Source organism: Corvus cornix, chromosome 4 (genome assembly GCF_000738735.6).
Source record: "Corvus cornix cornix isolate S_Up_H32 chromosome 4, ASM73873v5, whole genome shotgun sequence".
NCBI classification, from domain to species: Eukaryota; Metazoa; Chordata; class Aves; order Passeriformes; family Corvidae; genus Corvus; species Corvus cornix.
In genome coordinates, this window is record NC_046334.1 from 26756497 (window position 1) to 26774439 (window position 17943).

At 46.6% G+C, this 17943-nt stretch overlaps 1 protein-coding gene across 1 annotated transcript in view; it reads right to left on the minus strand.

Moving 5' to 3' along the window:
• Window positions 1-17943, minus strand: part of MFHAS1 (malignant fibrous histiocytoma amplified sequence 1) — a 35053-nt gene continuing 17110 nt past the window's right edge. The window contains 2 exon segments of the mRNA XM_039551409.1: window positions 1-4113; window positions 5608-5734. Coding sequence (XP_039407343.1) covers window positions 4110-4113; window positions 5608-5734 — 131 coding nt within the window. The 3' untranslated portion in view covers window positions 1-4109.

A 17943-nucleotide genomic window follows, 5' to 3' on the forward strand; every position in this document is an offset into this window, starting at 1 on the left:
TCCTGGAGATTGAGATCACTTTTATTTTCAGTCATTTTGGCGAGGATGTGTGGGCAAGTGTGGGTGTGGTGCATGTATGTCTGGGCATGCATGTGTGTGTGCGCAAAGTCCTGCCCAGTGATGTAGATTATATGAATACCTGCAATTAGAGTCCATGAACTGAGCCATGAAGCATGTGATGAGTGCTACACTGCTTGCCTCTTCTTGTGCTTACTGCAGTGCAGCATCTCCACCTCCCGGCACTGCTGTTCCAAGGATGCCAGCCCAAGATCCCATCCAAAGGGCACGAGAGGAACTGAGCTCCGGGATCTGGCTCTGCAGGAGTGAGCCAGTGGATTTTCAACTCACTTAGTGAGCTCCTAAGTAACATTTGCAGTTCCCTTTGACACAACCGCATCTAACTCCTCACAGTGAGGAGCCTCTACTGCTTTGACAAACTTTAACTGCCTCAGAGGTACAACAGGGAAGAGAACACGGACCCCACATAAGCTCCAGTGCTACAGCACAGCCAAGCACACCTTGAGTTCCTGGGAAAGCAGCACCCAAATACACTGGTTTTAAAGCCACCATGAAACTGTGGCATGGGAGATGCTGCAAGGGAAATGACCCATGCTTCTGCAGCCCCCAGTCTCTTCCATCTGATTTGAGAGACCATAAGGCAGGGTAAATCCCAATCTAGGCTCTATTTCAGTTTAACTTGTTAAAGCTGAATCCTCTAAGCTCAGAGCAGAGACAATGCAGAAAGAATAGCACTGCCATGAAAGGAGACTGGTCAAAGGCATCCTGACCTTGTGGCAGGCTGGAAACAATCTTACTTCTCTGACCTTTTTGCTTATAGGACAGTTAAAACAGAGGTGTCCCACCACACAGGACCCTCTGCAGCTGCCAGAAGTCTCCAACTACTCCTGTAAGCCCTAAAATGACCTAGATGTGCAGCATCATTCTTTGCTCTGCCAATTTGTAGGCTGCTTAGGGACATGCAATTCCTCATGTTACACAGACCCAGAAGAAGGGAAAGCTGCTATCCTGGGAGTTTCACTTGGACGGGTGCAGGTTTAAATCCCAGGTTTTGCTTCAGAGCGTAACATGAGGTACTCCAGGACATCTTCCAGCTGCTGAAAGTCATTAAGTGCAAAGCAGTTTGCCAGCTCTGCTTCCAAACCTGTCTGAACCAGTTTCAGCAGGAAATCAAAAAGTGGTCAAGCAAGGGGTCTGCAAACCAATAAGCAAAACCAACACAATCATCTCGAGTGAAGTAGGCATCTAGGAGATTGCCAGGAGATTCTCCTCCTATTCCAAAGGAGTTAAATTCATTGTCAGCTCCACAGGGAGACAGCTGATGCCCCAGTCCTTTCTGACCTCTTTATAATACATCTTCAGTAAAGGCTGAAGAGTGCTCCATAGAGGCTTTAGTCATTTCTAACAGTTTGGTAACTCTCCAAGCAGGGACAAAACAGGAACATAATACATACTCTGAACTCAGGTATCTGCTGTTAGGGCACTGCATTGAGGCCCTCTTTCCTTGTAGCTTGATTCATGAAAAATGACAGATCCTTCAAAAATACAGGGCCCTCATCCCTGGAGCTCAGGGATATTAAGTGAGGTCTGAGGCAGGAGCTCAGCAAAGGGACACTGTATAAGGATCCCAGGACACATCCTTAAAAGACAGCGACAGCAAAATCAAAAGTACTGTGAGCTGCTTGGTTTGGTTCTCCTGTATGGATCTCCCACCTGGCAATTGCAAAGGGGAGATGTTTCTGAACTGCATAGAAAATTAAATGGCTTTTGCATATTAAAAAAATTCAGATGAAAACACAGTTACACCAGTTACTAAACAGTGGGTGGATGAGCAATCACTGTTTCATATTAAATAGACCCAACTAGACTGATCTCCATACTGCCACACTCCCGGCATTACGGCTTCAGTGCACAGCAGCAGACTGAGTGCCTGCAAAGGCCAGGGAATGCTCCCACGGAGGTGGCACACCCTGGCAGGAGGGCTGCGGTCCCAAGGAGCAGGCTGTAAGACGTCTGCTCTGTCCTCTCACTCCTTCAATGCTCACGCATCCCAGACCAGATGGGCACACTGGGAAACAGGCCTCCGGCTGGAAAAGGATTCCAGTTTGTGGTTTCTTTACAATGTGGTTTCCACGCAACTTCACAGCAACAAATCGCTAGTTTCTTCCTATGGAGAATGGAAAGAGAGGTGAGTAGCAGCAAAACAGGAGGAGAAGGCCACCCAGCACGGGAGGTGACAGTAGGGAACGCTCTAACACAAGTTCTGCCTGTACCAGGCATGTTTCAAGGGCAGCAAGACTCAGGACAAGGGAGTCTCCTAGTATTATTCCTGACCACCATTCAAAGATCTCACCTCCCTTCCACCTCCAGCCACCACAGACAATTTTGAGTCTCCAGTTTATCCACAGCAACACAGAAGCACAATCAATTAATGAGTCTCACTGACGTAAGAAGGTTCATTGCCAGAGGTAGCAGGTCAACATGTGAAATCTGAGACCAAGCTACCCTCCCAAGCTGGAACGATTCCCTGAAGAGACATGAAGCTGACTGAGCTGCCAGCTTTTATTTGGCAGCTTTTCCCCCTTAAGTAAGGTACATGGCTTGATTTCTTCTACCTGGCCTCTGGATCTCCTGCTGGAGCAGCTTCTGCCCTGCTTTCCCAGCATTAAGTTCTTGCCAATGGGAAGATTTACAGCCTTGCACATAAAGCTGGTATTTGAAGGATCAGAAACCAGGGGAATATCACCTGTGCAACAGCAGCAGGTTCCAGCAGGACACATCACTGCCTTGCAGTGGTTGCAGGCCTGGCCAGCTCACATCCTGGTGGGCACTGCCTGCTGAGCTGTACCAGCCATCCCAGGTCTGCCATCACAGCCCGAAGAATTAAGAGCTGTACATTAACACAAGTATTTTAAGTCCCTCATCTCTCAGACCTCCCCCAGCATCTGATGATCGGATCCTGGCTCTGAAAATGCCTGCCTCCTATTGATTTACACTAAATAAATATTTGCATGGAGCAGGGCTCACAGGTACCAGGGCTCAGCTGCAGGGCACAAACTAACAGCAACATCTTATAAATCCTCAAAATCACATAGCTGGGGGAGAAACAAGAACTTTGGTGCCAGTGCTCAGCCTGCCCTTTCCCACATCTGGAGAGGGAAAATGGCTGCTCATGAAGCATGGCTGCCAGGGTCAGCCCAAGGAGATCAGGATCAGTTTGTACCACACAGCCACACACTGCTTCACTAGATCTCTGCACAAAGATGCCTGGGTGGCTTTTCTAGGAGGAGGATCAAGATCTAGATTTTTAGTACTCTAGTGGACACAATACATGGAGAGTACCACAATGGCAGTACCAGAGCATCCAGACATGGCAGACCAGCAGCTGTTCAGGGATAGTGGTAAGACTAGGGATAAGAAATAGCATGTGCCAGAGGCACACTGACTGCCCTGCTTTCATCCCTGCATGATCATAGCACATCCTCACCACTTCATGGCACAACGTATGTGAACGCACAGGGCAGGAAACATTTCCCAGCCTGCTTCTCCTCCTGCTGTGCCAGCCTCGGCCCAAGATTGCTGCATGGGACACAGCCAACTGTTTTGTGGTGGAGCAATTTTAAAGGCTTCACAGTACCAACCCACTCCCTGGCAAAGCCTTGGCCAACTGCCACAAAACTCACTTGTCCAGGAACAAATCCAGGGAATCCCGCTACAGCTCATTTCAAGAGACTTTCCTCCAAGCAGGTCTGAATTAAATGGTATACCAAGAACATTTTTACATTCATCATGAGATCCAAATGGGTTTTCAACACGCGATCAGTGGGTCCACAGAAACCTATCCCCAGTGCTTTCCCTCTGGCCAGCGGCCCTGCCATCTGCAGCAATCATTTTCCTTCATGCCTTGTCATCCCCAACCTCCAGATGACTCCACTCCAGCCACGAAGCCCCCACCTGGGAGCTGCCCTGCCCCACAGCATTTCAGAGTCCAAAGTCCCATTGATCCCCGTCAGCACCAACTCCATGGGAGCACTGCAGAGCATCAGCCATGTTCTGCCCGGTGGAAAACCTTTGGCACCAGCACTGACGGTTTATCTGGAAGAGGAAAGGATAAAGAAAAAGTAATGTAGCAGGGTTCATAGTGCTTGTCATGAATAACCTAAGACACACATTTTCTCTAGGCTTCTAAATAGGGAGTGTGAAGTAAAGTAAAAGTAACACAGGCCTTTCTGAGAACACAAGTTTCCTGCCAGCACAGTGACTGCGAAACTGGGACACAGTTAACAGACATTGTGGAAGGCAGGCTGGAGGACAGGAGGACAGGAGGTATACCCTGACAGCACAGTACAACAAAAATGGCACTCTCAGGTTAGAAACGTACTGTGCCAAGTGCATACACACAGGAGGACCAAATGAACAGGCAGTAGTGACCTGTGGCTCAGTATCAGAGCAGCTACTTTGTTTTCTACCCCAGGTGGGCACTTCAGCCTCACCTTCACACGCAGCTCAACAACCACCCATCACTGAAGCTATTCTCTACCAGAAGGAGTGGTATTTTGGAATGGGAGGGTACTGAACAGAGAGAACAGCATCTAAAGCTACTGTCAAGACACTGAAGTGAAAGTAACAGGCATTTGCATGCAGCACAGCAGCAGACACCAGAAAGACACTCAGCTGCTCCTCTAAGGTCCATACCAAATTCCCTTGTGCCACTCCAATTAAAACAGACTATGGCTGAATTTTTGTTTTGCAGGAAAACCCATGCCTCAAAAAGCCAAGGCACTGGCTGCTTTTGTGAGTGTTGCTGCACATTTTTTCCCACCACAATACAGCTCTGTTTTCCAAGCACATTCCCACTCTGTGAAGTACATATAGGCTATAGATACACAAGAGAGGAGGGCTTCTCTCCAGGGGGACCTCACCAAGTTGGAGGACTGGACCAACAACAGTGCTGTGAAATTCAACAAGAACAAGTGCGTAACTCTACACCTACGACAGGACAACCCCATGCACCCCCATAGTCTGGGGTCCTGCTGGCTTGGGATCTGGTGGAGAACATGTTGAACACAAGCCAGCAATGCATCTTATGGCAATGAAAGCCAAGTTAATAAAATAAAATAATAGCTGAGACTCAGATGGAACAAGAGGAAAGAAGTTCTGTCCCAGAATAAAGTCTGGAGAGGTGGTAGCACCTTCATCCTTGTCATCCAAGGATGACATCCTCACCTATACAAGGTCTCAAGGAACCTGACCTGCCTGTGAGAGTGGTCCTGTTTGAGCAGGGGGTGTACAGAAATCTCCTGAGGTCCCATCCTACCAAAACCCACCCACGACTGCATTATCTCCTGATCTGTCCTGCCCAATGTGTGTCTTGCATCTGCCGCAACACAGCTCAGAGAACACCTCAGCCCATTTCACTGTACTTCCTATCCTCTGAGTGGGCTGTCTACAGCCACAAATAATTAGAACAGTCCCCAGGCTGGCTGTGGGGCTGCTACCTTCCAGAAAAAAAGTGCTTAGTGAGGGCATGTTTTACATAGGCTTTCTGGTGTCTACTGACAGGGGAATAGGTCTGCTTTCTGGTCTCACTTGGAACAAGGGCTGATCACAGTAGGAGTGGGGGGGTAAACCAAGGCAACATTAACTCGCTCGCTGCCGTTCTTGGGACAGATGATCTCCGTCAGTCCCTCTGGTCTCGGCTGACTCAGCAGTTCTCCTGTGAATAAAGGAAAACAATGAAAACTTCTAAGCATCAGCAAGGCAATTTTTGTTTTAGCATGCCCTTCCTCTCCCCCTCACCAGGTAAGCATCCATGAGCGACAAAGGCGAGCACTGCAAGAGGGCTTACTGGTCCTGCAATGCAAGCAGGTCCCATACACGTAACCATGGTGAATGTCCTGAGTACAGCTTGGAGACATGCTAGTCACCACACACATAACATCTACTATCTTTCCTGTCTCTGCTTTGAATCACTGCACACAGACTCAAGAGCTCCTTAGGAATTCATAGCATCTAGATGGAAGATTCCCTAATGATTCTCTCCCTGGGTGCATTTGCCACAACTGCCATGGGACTGCTGCTGCATCCTGTCAGGACCCTTGGCTATGCTGTACTCTGCTGAGCATGCACATCCCAGCTCCCAGCTGTCAGCTCGTCCATAATGGAGGCAATACGAGCTCTGTATTGAGTCAGTAGCAGTGGGGGGCTCTCACACCGCCTGGTATCCCTCTGTGAAGTAAGCTGCATCAGCTCCACTGTTCAAGTGCCAAGTTGGCAGCTCCTCACTGCTGGCACCCTTGTGGAATGTAGTTCAGGGCAAGACACAGGTCAGCACAGTGAGAGGGGAAAGCCAGTTGCTGAGATGTGCCCAGCCCCGGGGAACACTTCCCCAACAGCTCACTCAGAGCAAATCAAGTTTCCTCCTGGCTCCACTCCACAGATGACTGGCCTCAGCAAGCCAGGTCCCCCAGACATCAATATGCCATCTCCTCAGAGTAGTCCATCTACAGTTTAGCACCCAACAGCGCCAGAAACACCTCTTGATACCTGTCTGGGAGGTAGGGTCTGCTCTCAAAGGCAATATGGGATGACCAGCAAGGGCTCAATTCTTCTGAGTGTGCCTATATGGGTGCCAAACAGACCTACCCAAGGCAGAGGCACCAGATCACAACCAGCTTGATCAGCGACTTTCTTTACAGAGGCAGGCCAGCTGTAAGTGGGCTGCAGCCACAGGTCCACACAAAACTGTCTGGACCCATCAATCAAGCAGCCACTGTGAGCTGTCCCCACTTCCACCAAAACACTCAAGACAGATGGTGCTGGGACTCCTCTATTTTTAAATGCACTTGCAATAAACTCCTCTGCTGTTAAAGAACATCAGTTGTTCTCCTTGTGTCTAGTTGCTATTGCTGGGCACCCCAGGAAAAACAGAAAAGAAATCACACTTCAAAGTACTGCTCAGCCTGTGCAGCAATAGCACAAAAGGCAGCCCCATCACGGGGCATGAAGCCCTGCAAATGCTGCTTCCCTCTTCTCCTTCTCACACTGCTTCTCTTCTCACTTTCAGGAAATAGCAGATCTAAAACCCCTTGTTTTTTCCAAAGCATGGAATTTCATATCGTGAAAACAGAGGAGAGGGCCTGGCAAGGAACACACACCGTTCACCTTGAGAGATACCCCACTTTGTAGGGCCAGCAATTCCAGTTTGCTCCCATGGTCTACAGTCTGAATTCACATTTGGTTTGAGTATCTCCCGTCATCTCACACCTACACTCAAACCTGAACTGGCAGAGCAGCTTTTAAGCGAGGAAGACACATCTTCCGAACCAGAAGAAATGTTATGGCATTTGCAATTCAAAGTTAAGTCTGCAAGGCAGCGTCCTCAATTACATGAGCTGTCATACTTTGAAAGCAGCATTGCAACCCATCAAGCACGTACGCCACAGGGCTCCATGTCCCAACAATTCCCAGGTTTCCAACCCCAGGCTGACTTCCACTGCAGTATTGATAACTGTACTAAAAGCACCATCTCTGAAAGATGAGTCACAAAATCAGAGCACCATTATACACTTTAAAGACAGGGCTAATATCCATTAGATCTTAAATGAGAGGAGTACAATAAGACTGGTCTGTCTGCTTGAGCCTTCATTCCTATCTTCCCACTTCAGAAATACTTAGATGGTGATTTCTCATGCAGAGAAGATTGCTGTAGGGTAAAATAGATGTCTGATTTGCAGGCAAACCCCTTGCCATGGCTCTTCAGTCACCCTCCTTTTCTTTATGGCTTTACCTTCTCCTCTAGGCTGTTTCTGGGATAAAGATCACCTTACTCTGTGCCCAGCCACAACCAAAGCTCCTCCAGCCCCACTCCCATTTCCTGCTGACATACATGCTGCTCCCCAGAAGAAAGACTTTTCTTATAATTTCTCCATAAGACATACCATGCACCAAGTGGACAGAAGGTCAACTATGCGTCCTTACTATTCCTCCCCCTTTCAGCTAAAAGATGTCCTGCTGTTTTACTATACTGTTCTCATCCCCTTCTCATTGCAAACTGGTCATCTTTGCTGCACAAACTCATCACAATACTAAACCAGCTATAACTATCTAAATCACACCTAATATCACTACTGAAAAAGCTGGTGCAAATCCCATTGCAATATGCAATGTAATGTATGCTATAACAAACTAGCATTGAGACACCCTGCTTGGATACAACTCTCCAGGCCCAGAATCTCTTGGAGGTTTCAGAAGCCTCACACTTCTATTCAGAAATTATACAAACTGTAGGGGATTATCAATAAAAGTCCTCAGGGCCACAGCAGGGTGGGAAAGAGGAGATCCAGTGAGGTATTGGACTGATTGATACAAAAGGAAAAGCTAAGTGTGGAGGTGTTTGCTTGGTTTAATCGTTAAGTTTAAATCTAGCTGTAGCACCTCATGTCTGCAGTACTTGTTCTGCCCCTACATACAGGCTGTATTTTGGTTGCACATTCCTCTGTGAGCATGTCACAAATTTTACTGGAAACCTCAGTTCTTCCTGCCCTCTCTGAAAGGTTGCCTGCAATAGCACACACACAGCCACGAAGCTTATCTTAGTCTCAGCATGGACTTAGTTTTAAAATTAACTTCCACAGAAGCCACTAAGGTTTTAACCAAAACTCCAACTCCAGCAGACAAATCAGCATGACTAAGCTTATTCATCTGATTTAAGAGCATGAGCCTTATTTACAAGGCACGTTAATGCTGGGTACTTGCTGACCAAGGCCTGATGTTTAGATGCATCTAAATCCCAGTTCAGTTGATAGCAGAGAGGCACCTGCCAAGCCTGGTTAAAAGCACCTGCAAACAGAGAGCAAATGCTTTAGAAGATGCTCCTTTTGCTGCTCCTCCATTTGCAATGGCACAAATGGTGCAGAAAAGCTGTATCAGTCCTGTGGCAGCCCTCCTGGTGTTTTGGCAGAGAGATTGGTCTCCACAACCTGGTAAAATGTGCTGCACAGCAAGTTAAGGTTGAGACACAAACCAAGACCCTATCATGAAACTACCATGGTCAGTCTGGCTGCAGCAGTAAGTTGGTTTGTGAACTCCCCCAGGCATGGGCTGAGTGAGTCATGCTGCCTGCACCATTTAAAAGAAATGTGCTACACATGGGCAGTCCCAGGGATAGGCAGGAACAAACCTTCACTCATGCCCAGTGCTCTACCAGAAAGGCCTGTTTCCTTTCAGCATTAGCCAGCTCACCTGAAGCAGGTATTTCTATGTCAGCAAGATGTTCTTCACTGCCACTGTTTTTTCCCAGAACAGACACAGGCACGCGCTCGCGCAGAGCCCATGCCACTGATCAGACCCATGCATGCTGCAAAGCACACTTCACTGGCCTTTAGAAAATACCCGTGAAATGCCAGATACCCATGACAAATCAGAGAGTTAGGAGAGAGGCTGACAGCAAGAAAAGCAAATACTGGTAGGAGTGTTTGGTTACTCCATGCCGGCAGCCAGACAAGGCCAGCTGTAAGCCTACTTGGCTGCCTAACAGAGAGGAAGGTTTTGCATGCAGGAAGAAAATCCCACCTAGACCATTTGCCTTTACGCAGTTCCCACTGCAATGGCTGTGCTAAGTGGCCTAAGGTTCCCCATTCATGTATCAAGAATCTGCTGCAAGGGCATAGGGATGAGATACTCTACTCTGGCCTGTCATGCCATCTCCTCTCCCTCAGAGCTCCCAGGAGAACACACTTGCACAGTATCAGCCTGATGATGTTTATAATTTTCATGCTGTCATTCCTGCTGTCAGGATTTGGGCCCCATTGGGACAACCAGTCAGCAGTGGATGAGCAGGACCTGGCCCTGGCTCTGTGGTCTTGCTTCTCTCTCTTCAGTCTCCTAGGGACCTTGAAGAGATATTGCTCATGCTTCACAACATGAGGAATGGAGGGCATGAGAGCCAAAACCAAGCTGCTCCTACACCTTGTCCTGCTTCAGCACTGACCCACTTACTCCACCATATATCCCAGAGCTGCTCCAACCAAGGACACACTGGTTTTTGCAGCCTCAGTGCTCATATGTTCTCTTACCCTAAATCCCTTCTCACTCTTCCTCCATGTTGAAGGGTTTCCAACACAAACCACTGCAACTGTGGTTGACTGGAGACAGACTTTACATCTCAGCCTCAACTGCTTCTCTGTGAAGCCTCCTTTGACTAATCTTTGTTTGTGACATCTCTCAGCATAGCACTCACCAGCCATGCCTTCAGAACAGTAGAGAAGAGAACACTTCAACACTGCCTGCATACCCAAAGCACGTGTCCCATGCTTGGTTTCCAACAGCAGTTGGACAACAGGGCTCACATGAGAGCTCTGGGTCTCAGAACACCCCTCTGCGTTGCATGCAGTGCCATCCTCTTTCATCCATACAACTGCAAAGAAATTGGGGTTGGAGAAGCTACAGCTTCTGTGCCCAGCTGTTTGTTAAGATTCAATAGCTGGAGCACTTACACAATTACATCAAAGCTGTCACAGAGGCAGGGTGAGATGAATAGCCATGGGCACAGATTTCCCCTTCTGCTTTAAGTGCAGGAAACACCCTCACACACTAGGACTTTGCAGCCAGCTCTACAAGAAATCTTCCAGGAGTCTTGGCAGAAGAAAAGGGAAGGAGATGGTGTCTCACAACAAGCCTGCTTCTACTCCATGCCATTTAAATCTTGTCTTTGCAACTCTCTGGTTAGATGAAACTAATTACTTGCTTTATACAAATGTTGCTGTGCATGACACACAAGCTTATTCTCAAGCACTGTGCACAGAAAATTCTGCTCTGTACTGGTATGAATTTTTAATATGCTCCTTGCAGCACTGCCGGCATGTCACGCACAAAAATATTCCCCAGAAAGATAGAACACTGCACTTGATTTATTTCTGGAGTCCTGAGTGACCTTATCTACCCAGCCTGCTTGAGGCAGAGGGCTGGATAGAGACCTCCAAGTTAGGATTTAATTTTTTTCTCACTGAAGGCTATTCTCCTGGCTACAAATATAGCAAAAAAAAAAAAACCCGAAACCAAAAACCAACCAACCAAACAAACAAACAAAAAAACGAAAAAGAAGCTGAAAGCAGAGACATCACAAAAGGGAGCAGAACAGAGTGCAATGCACATTATGAACAAAAGTTTCATAAGCCTCATGTTGCAGTCCCCAGTCAAAGGAGCTTAGAACTAGCAAACAAAAACAACAACAAAAATCGCAGCCTGTCAAAGAGCCTTAGTGGGAGAGACTGCTGTGCAAAAAAGGCAACAGAAAAGAAAAACTGTTGGTAAGCACTGATCACAACAGCAGGCTGGTGAGCAGAACCACCCATCAGGTACAGCACATACTCAGGAACCAATGAGCCTGGGATTTGATATCATTTAAAAAGAAAGGGAAGGCTTGAAAACAAAAAGAAAGCTTGCTCTGGAAATGTGGAGTGGGAAAGGCAGCCATCTGCAAGGCAGAGAACTAGCCTGAAGAGGTGAGTCCCCAAGACCAGAAGCTGATAGCACAGAGAATAGCGTGCGGAGAGCAAGAGTTAGAGCTTTCCAAAATATGGAAAAGGAACCGATTTCTCCTTTGAAGGGTTCAAGACTGAAAACACCAACAGCTTCCTTGAGCAGAGAGCAGTCTCCTGTGGCTGCCCAGCTCCAATCTAGAGCATCACAACTGCTAGAGGGGCAGACTCAGCCTTGGGGCTACTGGCTGATCCAAGCACTGGACAACTTTCCAGTTCCAGCATCAGCCATCTCTCAAGCCAGCACCTCATCTCTAGGCCTCACAACTCTGACTGTGGACATATATATGGCTCACCTGGCATACTTCCCCCAGATGGCTGCATGGGAAATTGTCTTCTCAAGTCTATTAAGTCATGTGAGGCGAAAGAAACACAAAACAACCTCTGGAAACAGACAGCAGTGCTTTTCAGCTTGGAGCTGACAGGTCAAGCTTTAGAAACCAGAGCTGCAGTCCTCCAGGCCAGGAACCCCAGAGGTGCTGCAGAAGCTGGGCTCTGCTCAGCTCAAGGCCAGGCAGCTTTTCCCACAGCAGCTGAGATCACCCCACACTTTACCTCCTACCCAAGGAACTGCCAGGCTAATCACCCTGGCAGGAAGCCCAGGGCTTCGCTAAAGGCTAGCGTGCTCTGCAAGGCCTGTCCAGGAGACACAGGCAGACAGATGCTGCAACGGGCAATCATTAAGTCTATTTTCTGCCACTCAGGGAAGGGGAGAGTCACACAAACACCAGCTACGGTCGAAAGGCTTAAGAGGGTTAAATATCCTCCTTCTTCCACAAGTCATTATAGGGTCAGCTAGCTCTTAACCCATCACTGTCACAGCAGAAGGGGACATTGACACACCTGAACACTTGCAAAAGCTCTGGGGAAGCCCTTGGCACTGGACCGAGCATACCTCTGTGCGGAGAACTTGAGTGGAAAGTGTTGTGGATGTTCGATTCAACAGCTACAGGAGGTTGATTACCCAAAATACCAAATTACAACTCATACACTAATTTTCTCCTCAGGAGTTATTTGAGACCATCCCTTACCAGTGTGGCAGTACAAGGCTTCCAAGTATAAAACCTGGAAAACTCTATGTTTGTCCCAAAACATTAGTTAATTATATTTTTCTCAGGCACATAGAAGTTATAGTTAGAACTGGAAATCAATTAAAAGCAAATAAAAAAACTCCTTACATTCCCCAAACCACACAATTTAGTACTTCCCATCTGCAGACTCACAAACACAAATGCAGAGAGCAGTAAATGATCAAAACAGTTTCGTTAAAATAACTCCAGGGGCAGTCATGAAAGTTTGAGCCTTCTGTCTCCTGGCAGTACAAAATGAGCAGTTCTGAGAAATAAAAGATGGTTGTCATCTAACCTATTCGGAAACCAGTGTGGGTAAGTGATCTACCATCAATGTGGCTGCACAACGAATGCAACTTCTCTCTCCTCCTTCCACAGTCCATGAGATACTGAGTGCAGACAGCATTTATGCCAGGTAACACTGACATCTCAGCAAATTGCCATGAGGAGAGAGGGCTGTGACTTTTCACACCACTGCTCCTTCCAAAAAGATGAGGGAAGGGGATGAAGAAGATGCGATTTCTCCACTCTGTTTCATCAAACTCATTATATTTCAAATAGTATTTCAGCTTGAGTAGCTTCCCTTGTTCAGCTTCATCTCTACCTGTTCTGTTGGGCACTCCATCTTTCTTCTCCCTGTGCAGTAGGGAAGGTGGGAACAAGCCATCTCTTCCCATTAGTGACCAGAGCTGACAATGGAGGAAGGACGTGACCAAAGGGGACAAGCAACCAGCACAAGATAAAGTCTTAGAAAAATGAGAGGGGGCACTGGGGAAAAACTGAGAAAATAAAATATCCTTCAAATTGCTGAATGTCCTTGTAATATCTGAAAAGCTTCTTGAATTGGTAGGCTGCAACACAGTACTTTCTGATAACTGCAATACAAAGCCATGAAAAATTGATTTGCTTCATTAACATTTTAGGACCTTATTAGCTGGAATGAAATTGACTGTCAAGGCATTTTAAGGGAGAGTCATGGTGTAATGAGCTCAGTGCGAATTATCCTCATCCCAGAATAGAAACAGGCCTGTCACTGAGTAACCAGGCCCAGAATCTACCTTTTGGTTATTTTTAATTCCACCCCTTCAGCCCTATCTGCCATAAGCACTTTCCCAATCTGCCAGAGCAAGGCACCAGCTGGAGAGAAAGCTGCAGCCAGCCCCAACCTGTCCTTACCCAGTAACAGCAAGGGACAACTGCACACAGAGCATCCACCTGAACACTAGACACCACTGGCTGCAGACAGTCCAGACAGCAACAATTCCCATCAGTCTCAGCCCATCTTTCCAAACATTTCAAAGTAATTTCAAAGCTATTACTCCCCCATCACAAAGGAGATGCTGACCCTTCTTTTATCCAGATGATCAGCACACCGCAGGTCCAACTAAATGGAAAAAAAGCAGTTTGAAAGAGTTCCCAAAGCCATTACTATGATAAACAGTTAACAGGCAGGGTTCACTGAAGTCTGCAGGGAGTACCAGGACTGGTCACCATCCTGCTACCTCTGTCTCTCTGTTTGGGTCACAACACATTAATAGGTGGCCATGTGAAAAGCCAGCCCCCAGAGCAGGCCATACAAGACTCAGTCCCACTGACTTCTAGTCTTATGCAACTGATGAGGCCGGGCCAAGACTCCATCTGCCCTTCTGCTAACTTTAGAGAATTAGCCAAGTCTGCAAGACACTTTTCCTCACAATAGTCTAGCAACTAATACTGCACCCTGAACTGGCTGATTGTTTCCTGCCTGCTCCAACACAAAAACTAGAAAGCCTCAATGCAGGTACTACATGGTGCACGTGAGGAAAAGCAAAAGGAAGCACCTGACAGAGACTGCAGATGGCTGCAACGCAAGGGTTCACAAGCAGACCAGACTGGCAAAGTGTCTTCAAGCATTGCTAAAGAGACAAATCCACCCGCTGATGACAGACTAAGGGTGGGAGAGCACTTGGGACAATTTCTTTTCCCTGTTGGCTTACTCCTTCCTCACAAGATGCATGCCATGGTCGAAGGTAGGATTCTGGCTATGAAGCCCCTCTTCTAGAAGTTGACCGGTGTCCAGCTGGGAAGTGAAAAACCTGGAGTTCTCCCTTGTAGTAACCTTTTACACTCTAGCACAACATCCTTTCTTCCTTTTTTTTTTTTTTAATTTACTTGCCTTTTGCCAGCCAAGCAAAAGGAGAACAAACCAAAAGACACATACAAGACTTGTGTTTACGTGTGCTGCCCAACAGTTTTCTCTGAAATTAAATTAACTCCTCTCTGGGTAAAAGTAACTTGATTCCATGAGTTGCTGTTGCCTTAGGGCCATTCCAAGGTTTCAGTGTGTTTTGCAAACTGAACTGGAAGCAGCTGTATTTTCAAACCTGTTGCGGTAAGTATTCTCTCCCAGATCACTTAAGGTGAGATGCATGTGCAATGCCCCTCTGTAAAGCTATTCTGGTCACCCTAAAACACTCACTGTTCATCAGGACAACCACAGTCCACTTAAACATAGGAACATTGTTTTTTTACCCTTCAACATCGACTGGTCTAAGGAGAAAAGTCTTAACACCATAGGTTCTGCTCATACTCAAATCAAGTGTTTTACCTGGTTATTGAACCAATTTGAACTCATCCCTGCTCTAATCTATCAACATAACTTTGTATTGAAGTAATTTTACTGGGGAATTTGGTTTATGCATGAACATAACAAAATTTATTCTAGGCTCATGCTTAATTGGAACAAAATGCCTCCACAGCACTTTTCCTTCAAAGCTATCCACTTTCTACAAAGTAATAACTAACCCCACAGTACATGCTGTCCCCAGGTATGGCTTTAGCTGACCAGGAAGCTGCAGGATCAGAGAAGTTTCCTTAATTACAAGGACATCAGCTATAACTTCCTTATATGCATATCTTTTTTTCATTTACACTCTAGTTTGTTAAGTACATCCTTAGTCAAGTGTTTCTTCCTTGTGAGACTGAGTGTGATGTAGATTTGCATCAAGCTATATGGCTAAAATCAGAGGGAACAGAGCACCAAGACCAGTGGCAAATTCTCCTCTTGGTCTCATGCATAATGCCACAATTAAAGCATTGCTGGTGCACATGGAAGTGCCCAAGCAGCACTTCACAGAGCTCAGAGCCTGAGTCTCCCTATGCCAACAGAGGTGGAAAACTGATTTTTGTTTTGAATCTACTCTATTTGTTTGGTTTAATGTACCTTTTGTTATTACCAAAATTGCTGTCTTTGAAATTTGAGTGACCTGCTGGCTTTCTCTTGCTCAATGATAGGACATCCTTTTACTGGATCCTTTTACTGGACATAGGTCTATCCTTTTACTATTAACAGCTTTTACTTGTTCCCTTTTCCAGAGGGGATGAGAGCTAATATTTTGATTTTTCTTTTCTTTTTGTGTTGATTTTGGATTCCTTAGCATTTCCAATAATTTAACCAGTCTTTTCTGAACACTCTCATTCCCCAATATCCAAACCGATGACAGCCAACTAAAAGCTGTAAATCAATGCAATAGCTAGCTTTTTCTTACAAATACCTTTTTCCCAAGGAAAATTGCTTATTTATGAACTTAATATTATAGATTGTTTTATTATCTCTGCTGAGACCAATTCTTATGGCTTTTTATTCTACCACTGGAATGACTCCCAGTGAGAAGTCACATGAAAATAGAAACAATAGCTTTGCTACTTAACTCTTACAGAGTACATTGCCTGCTAAATGCCATCTGCTATGGGTTCTCAGGGCCCAAAAGTCAACTGCAGCATCCATCTTTGCTGTTTAAAAATCGCTTCTATGGTAGTCATGTTTGTTACTGAAACAGGAAGGAGCTATGGGGCCCAGAAAGAACTCATCAGCCTCCCAGGGAGGCAGCAGTACTGCCAGGAGAACATTTAACTCCTCCACCATTTCTTCTACCCCCCTGCACCTTTCCAGGAGCTGCCAGTTTCCTCATAGGGAACTCTGTCCCAAAGCTCAGCTCTCTCCTGGTCCCCTATTTGTGCTGTAAACCAGTATTACTTCCAGATTTCCACCAGGTGGATAACTCTGAGGCACTTACTCACCAGTGTCATTGTAACACAGCCCTGACCCACCCCTCCTTCAGATGTTTTACCAACTCACCTCAACTGCAAGCTTACTGGCTCTCCTCTGGATGGGATCTGTCTTGGGGAGAAACCACCTTAAAACTTCCCAGTCATCAACTTACACTGACCAAAAAGGAGACTCAGGGACATCTTAAGCATACACTGGAGATATCCCAAGAGTGAGGACTACTGGGATTGAAAAAAAGCCAGGAAGCAGCAGGATTCTTGCTCTCAAACACCATTCAGTGCCAGAGTTCAGGCCCCCAATCAGGCTTGCTCCGAGGGGAGGTGAAACAGCTCAAGAGGTGGCTACTACCAGAAAAGTGGGAAAAATGCTGGCATACAGAGGAGAAGAGGATATATTTCAGAGCTACTCAGAGTTCACATGCTGTTTTAGACAGTGCACTTTCCACAATAAAATGGCAGAGCAACAACCAAAGAAATAAGGTAAATCACACAAACTATATGTCATTACCATCACAAGAGAAGTAAATGCTGCACCTTGTCCAGGACCACAGTCTGTTCTGAGATGGAGGAGGCCCTACAGGACTACCAGTGTTTTGGACACAGATGGTTAAAAGGGGGAGTACAAACCAGATTGGACTAGATTGCCCTTTCCTTCTCTCCACCACCACCAGAGGTTTGCTCTGTGAGAGAAAATTCCAAGAGAACAGACCTACGAGCTACTTCTGTCTGTGCATGTAAGGATTTTGCATGCTTGGTGCTACTGGAAACGTGTCCCACAGCTCTGGACTTCACCAGCAGCCGCCTGGGAGCCAGACAGAGGTGCCTGTCTCCGTCCTTCCTCAGCTGGTTCCCTCCCACCTCCCTCGGTCTCCTGCATTTTGTTCTTAAACACTCAAGCCAGAAAAACAGTCCTCCAAGCAGGGAAAAGCTTTATTAAAATGACTTCCGATTAAAAACGAATTTTAAATCCTTTTGTGATGATGAGCAGATTATCTGCATCATGCTGCATTATGCAACTGAGAATAAAGCAGCACAGAGCAAGGGGTAAAACTGCTGTCTCCAGCAGAATCATAATTCTGTGGGCAGTTCTCAGTTCCAACACTCACCTGCAAGATTCAGATGGGACTGGGTGCACTTGGTACATGCCAGGAAGCAGAATCATGCATGAAACTTACATGATTCAGCAGCTGCAGAGCAGAGGCTGTTTTGCAACACGGCTTTCAACCAAAGGTGCTGTTTCAGGGAAAGACAGACACTAAATGCTTCAG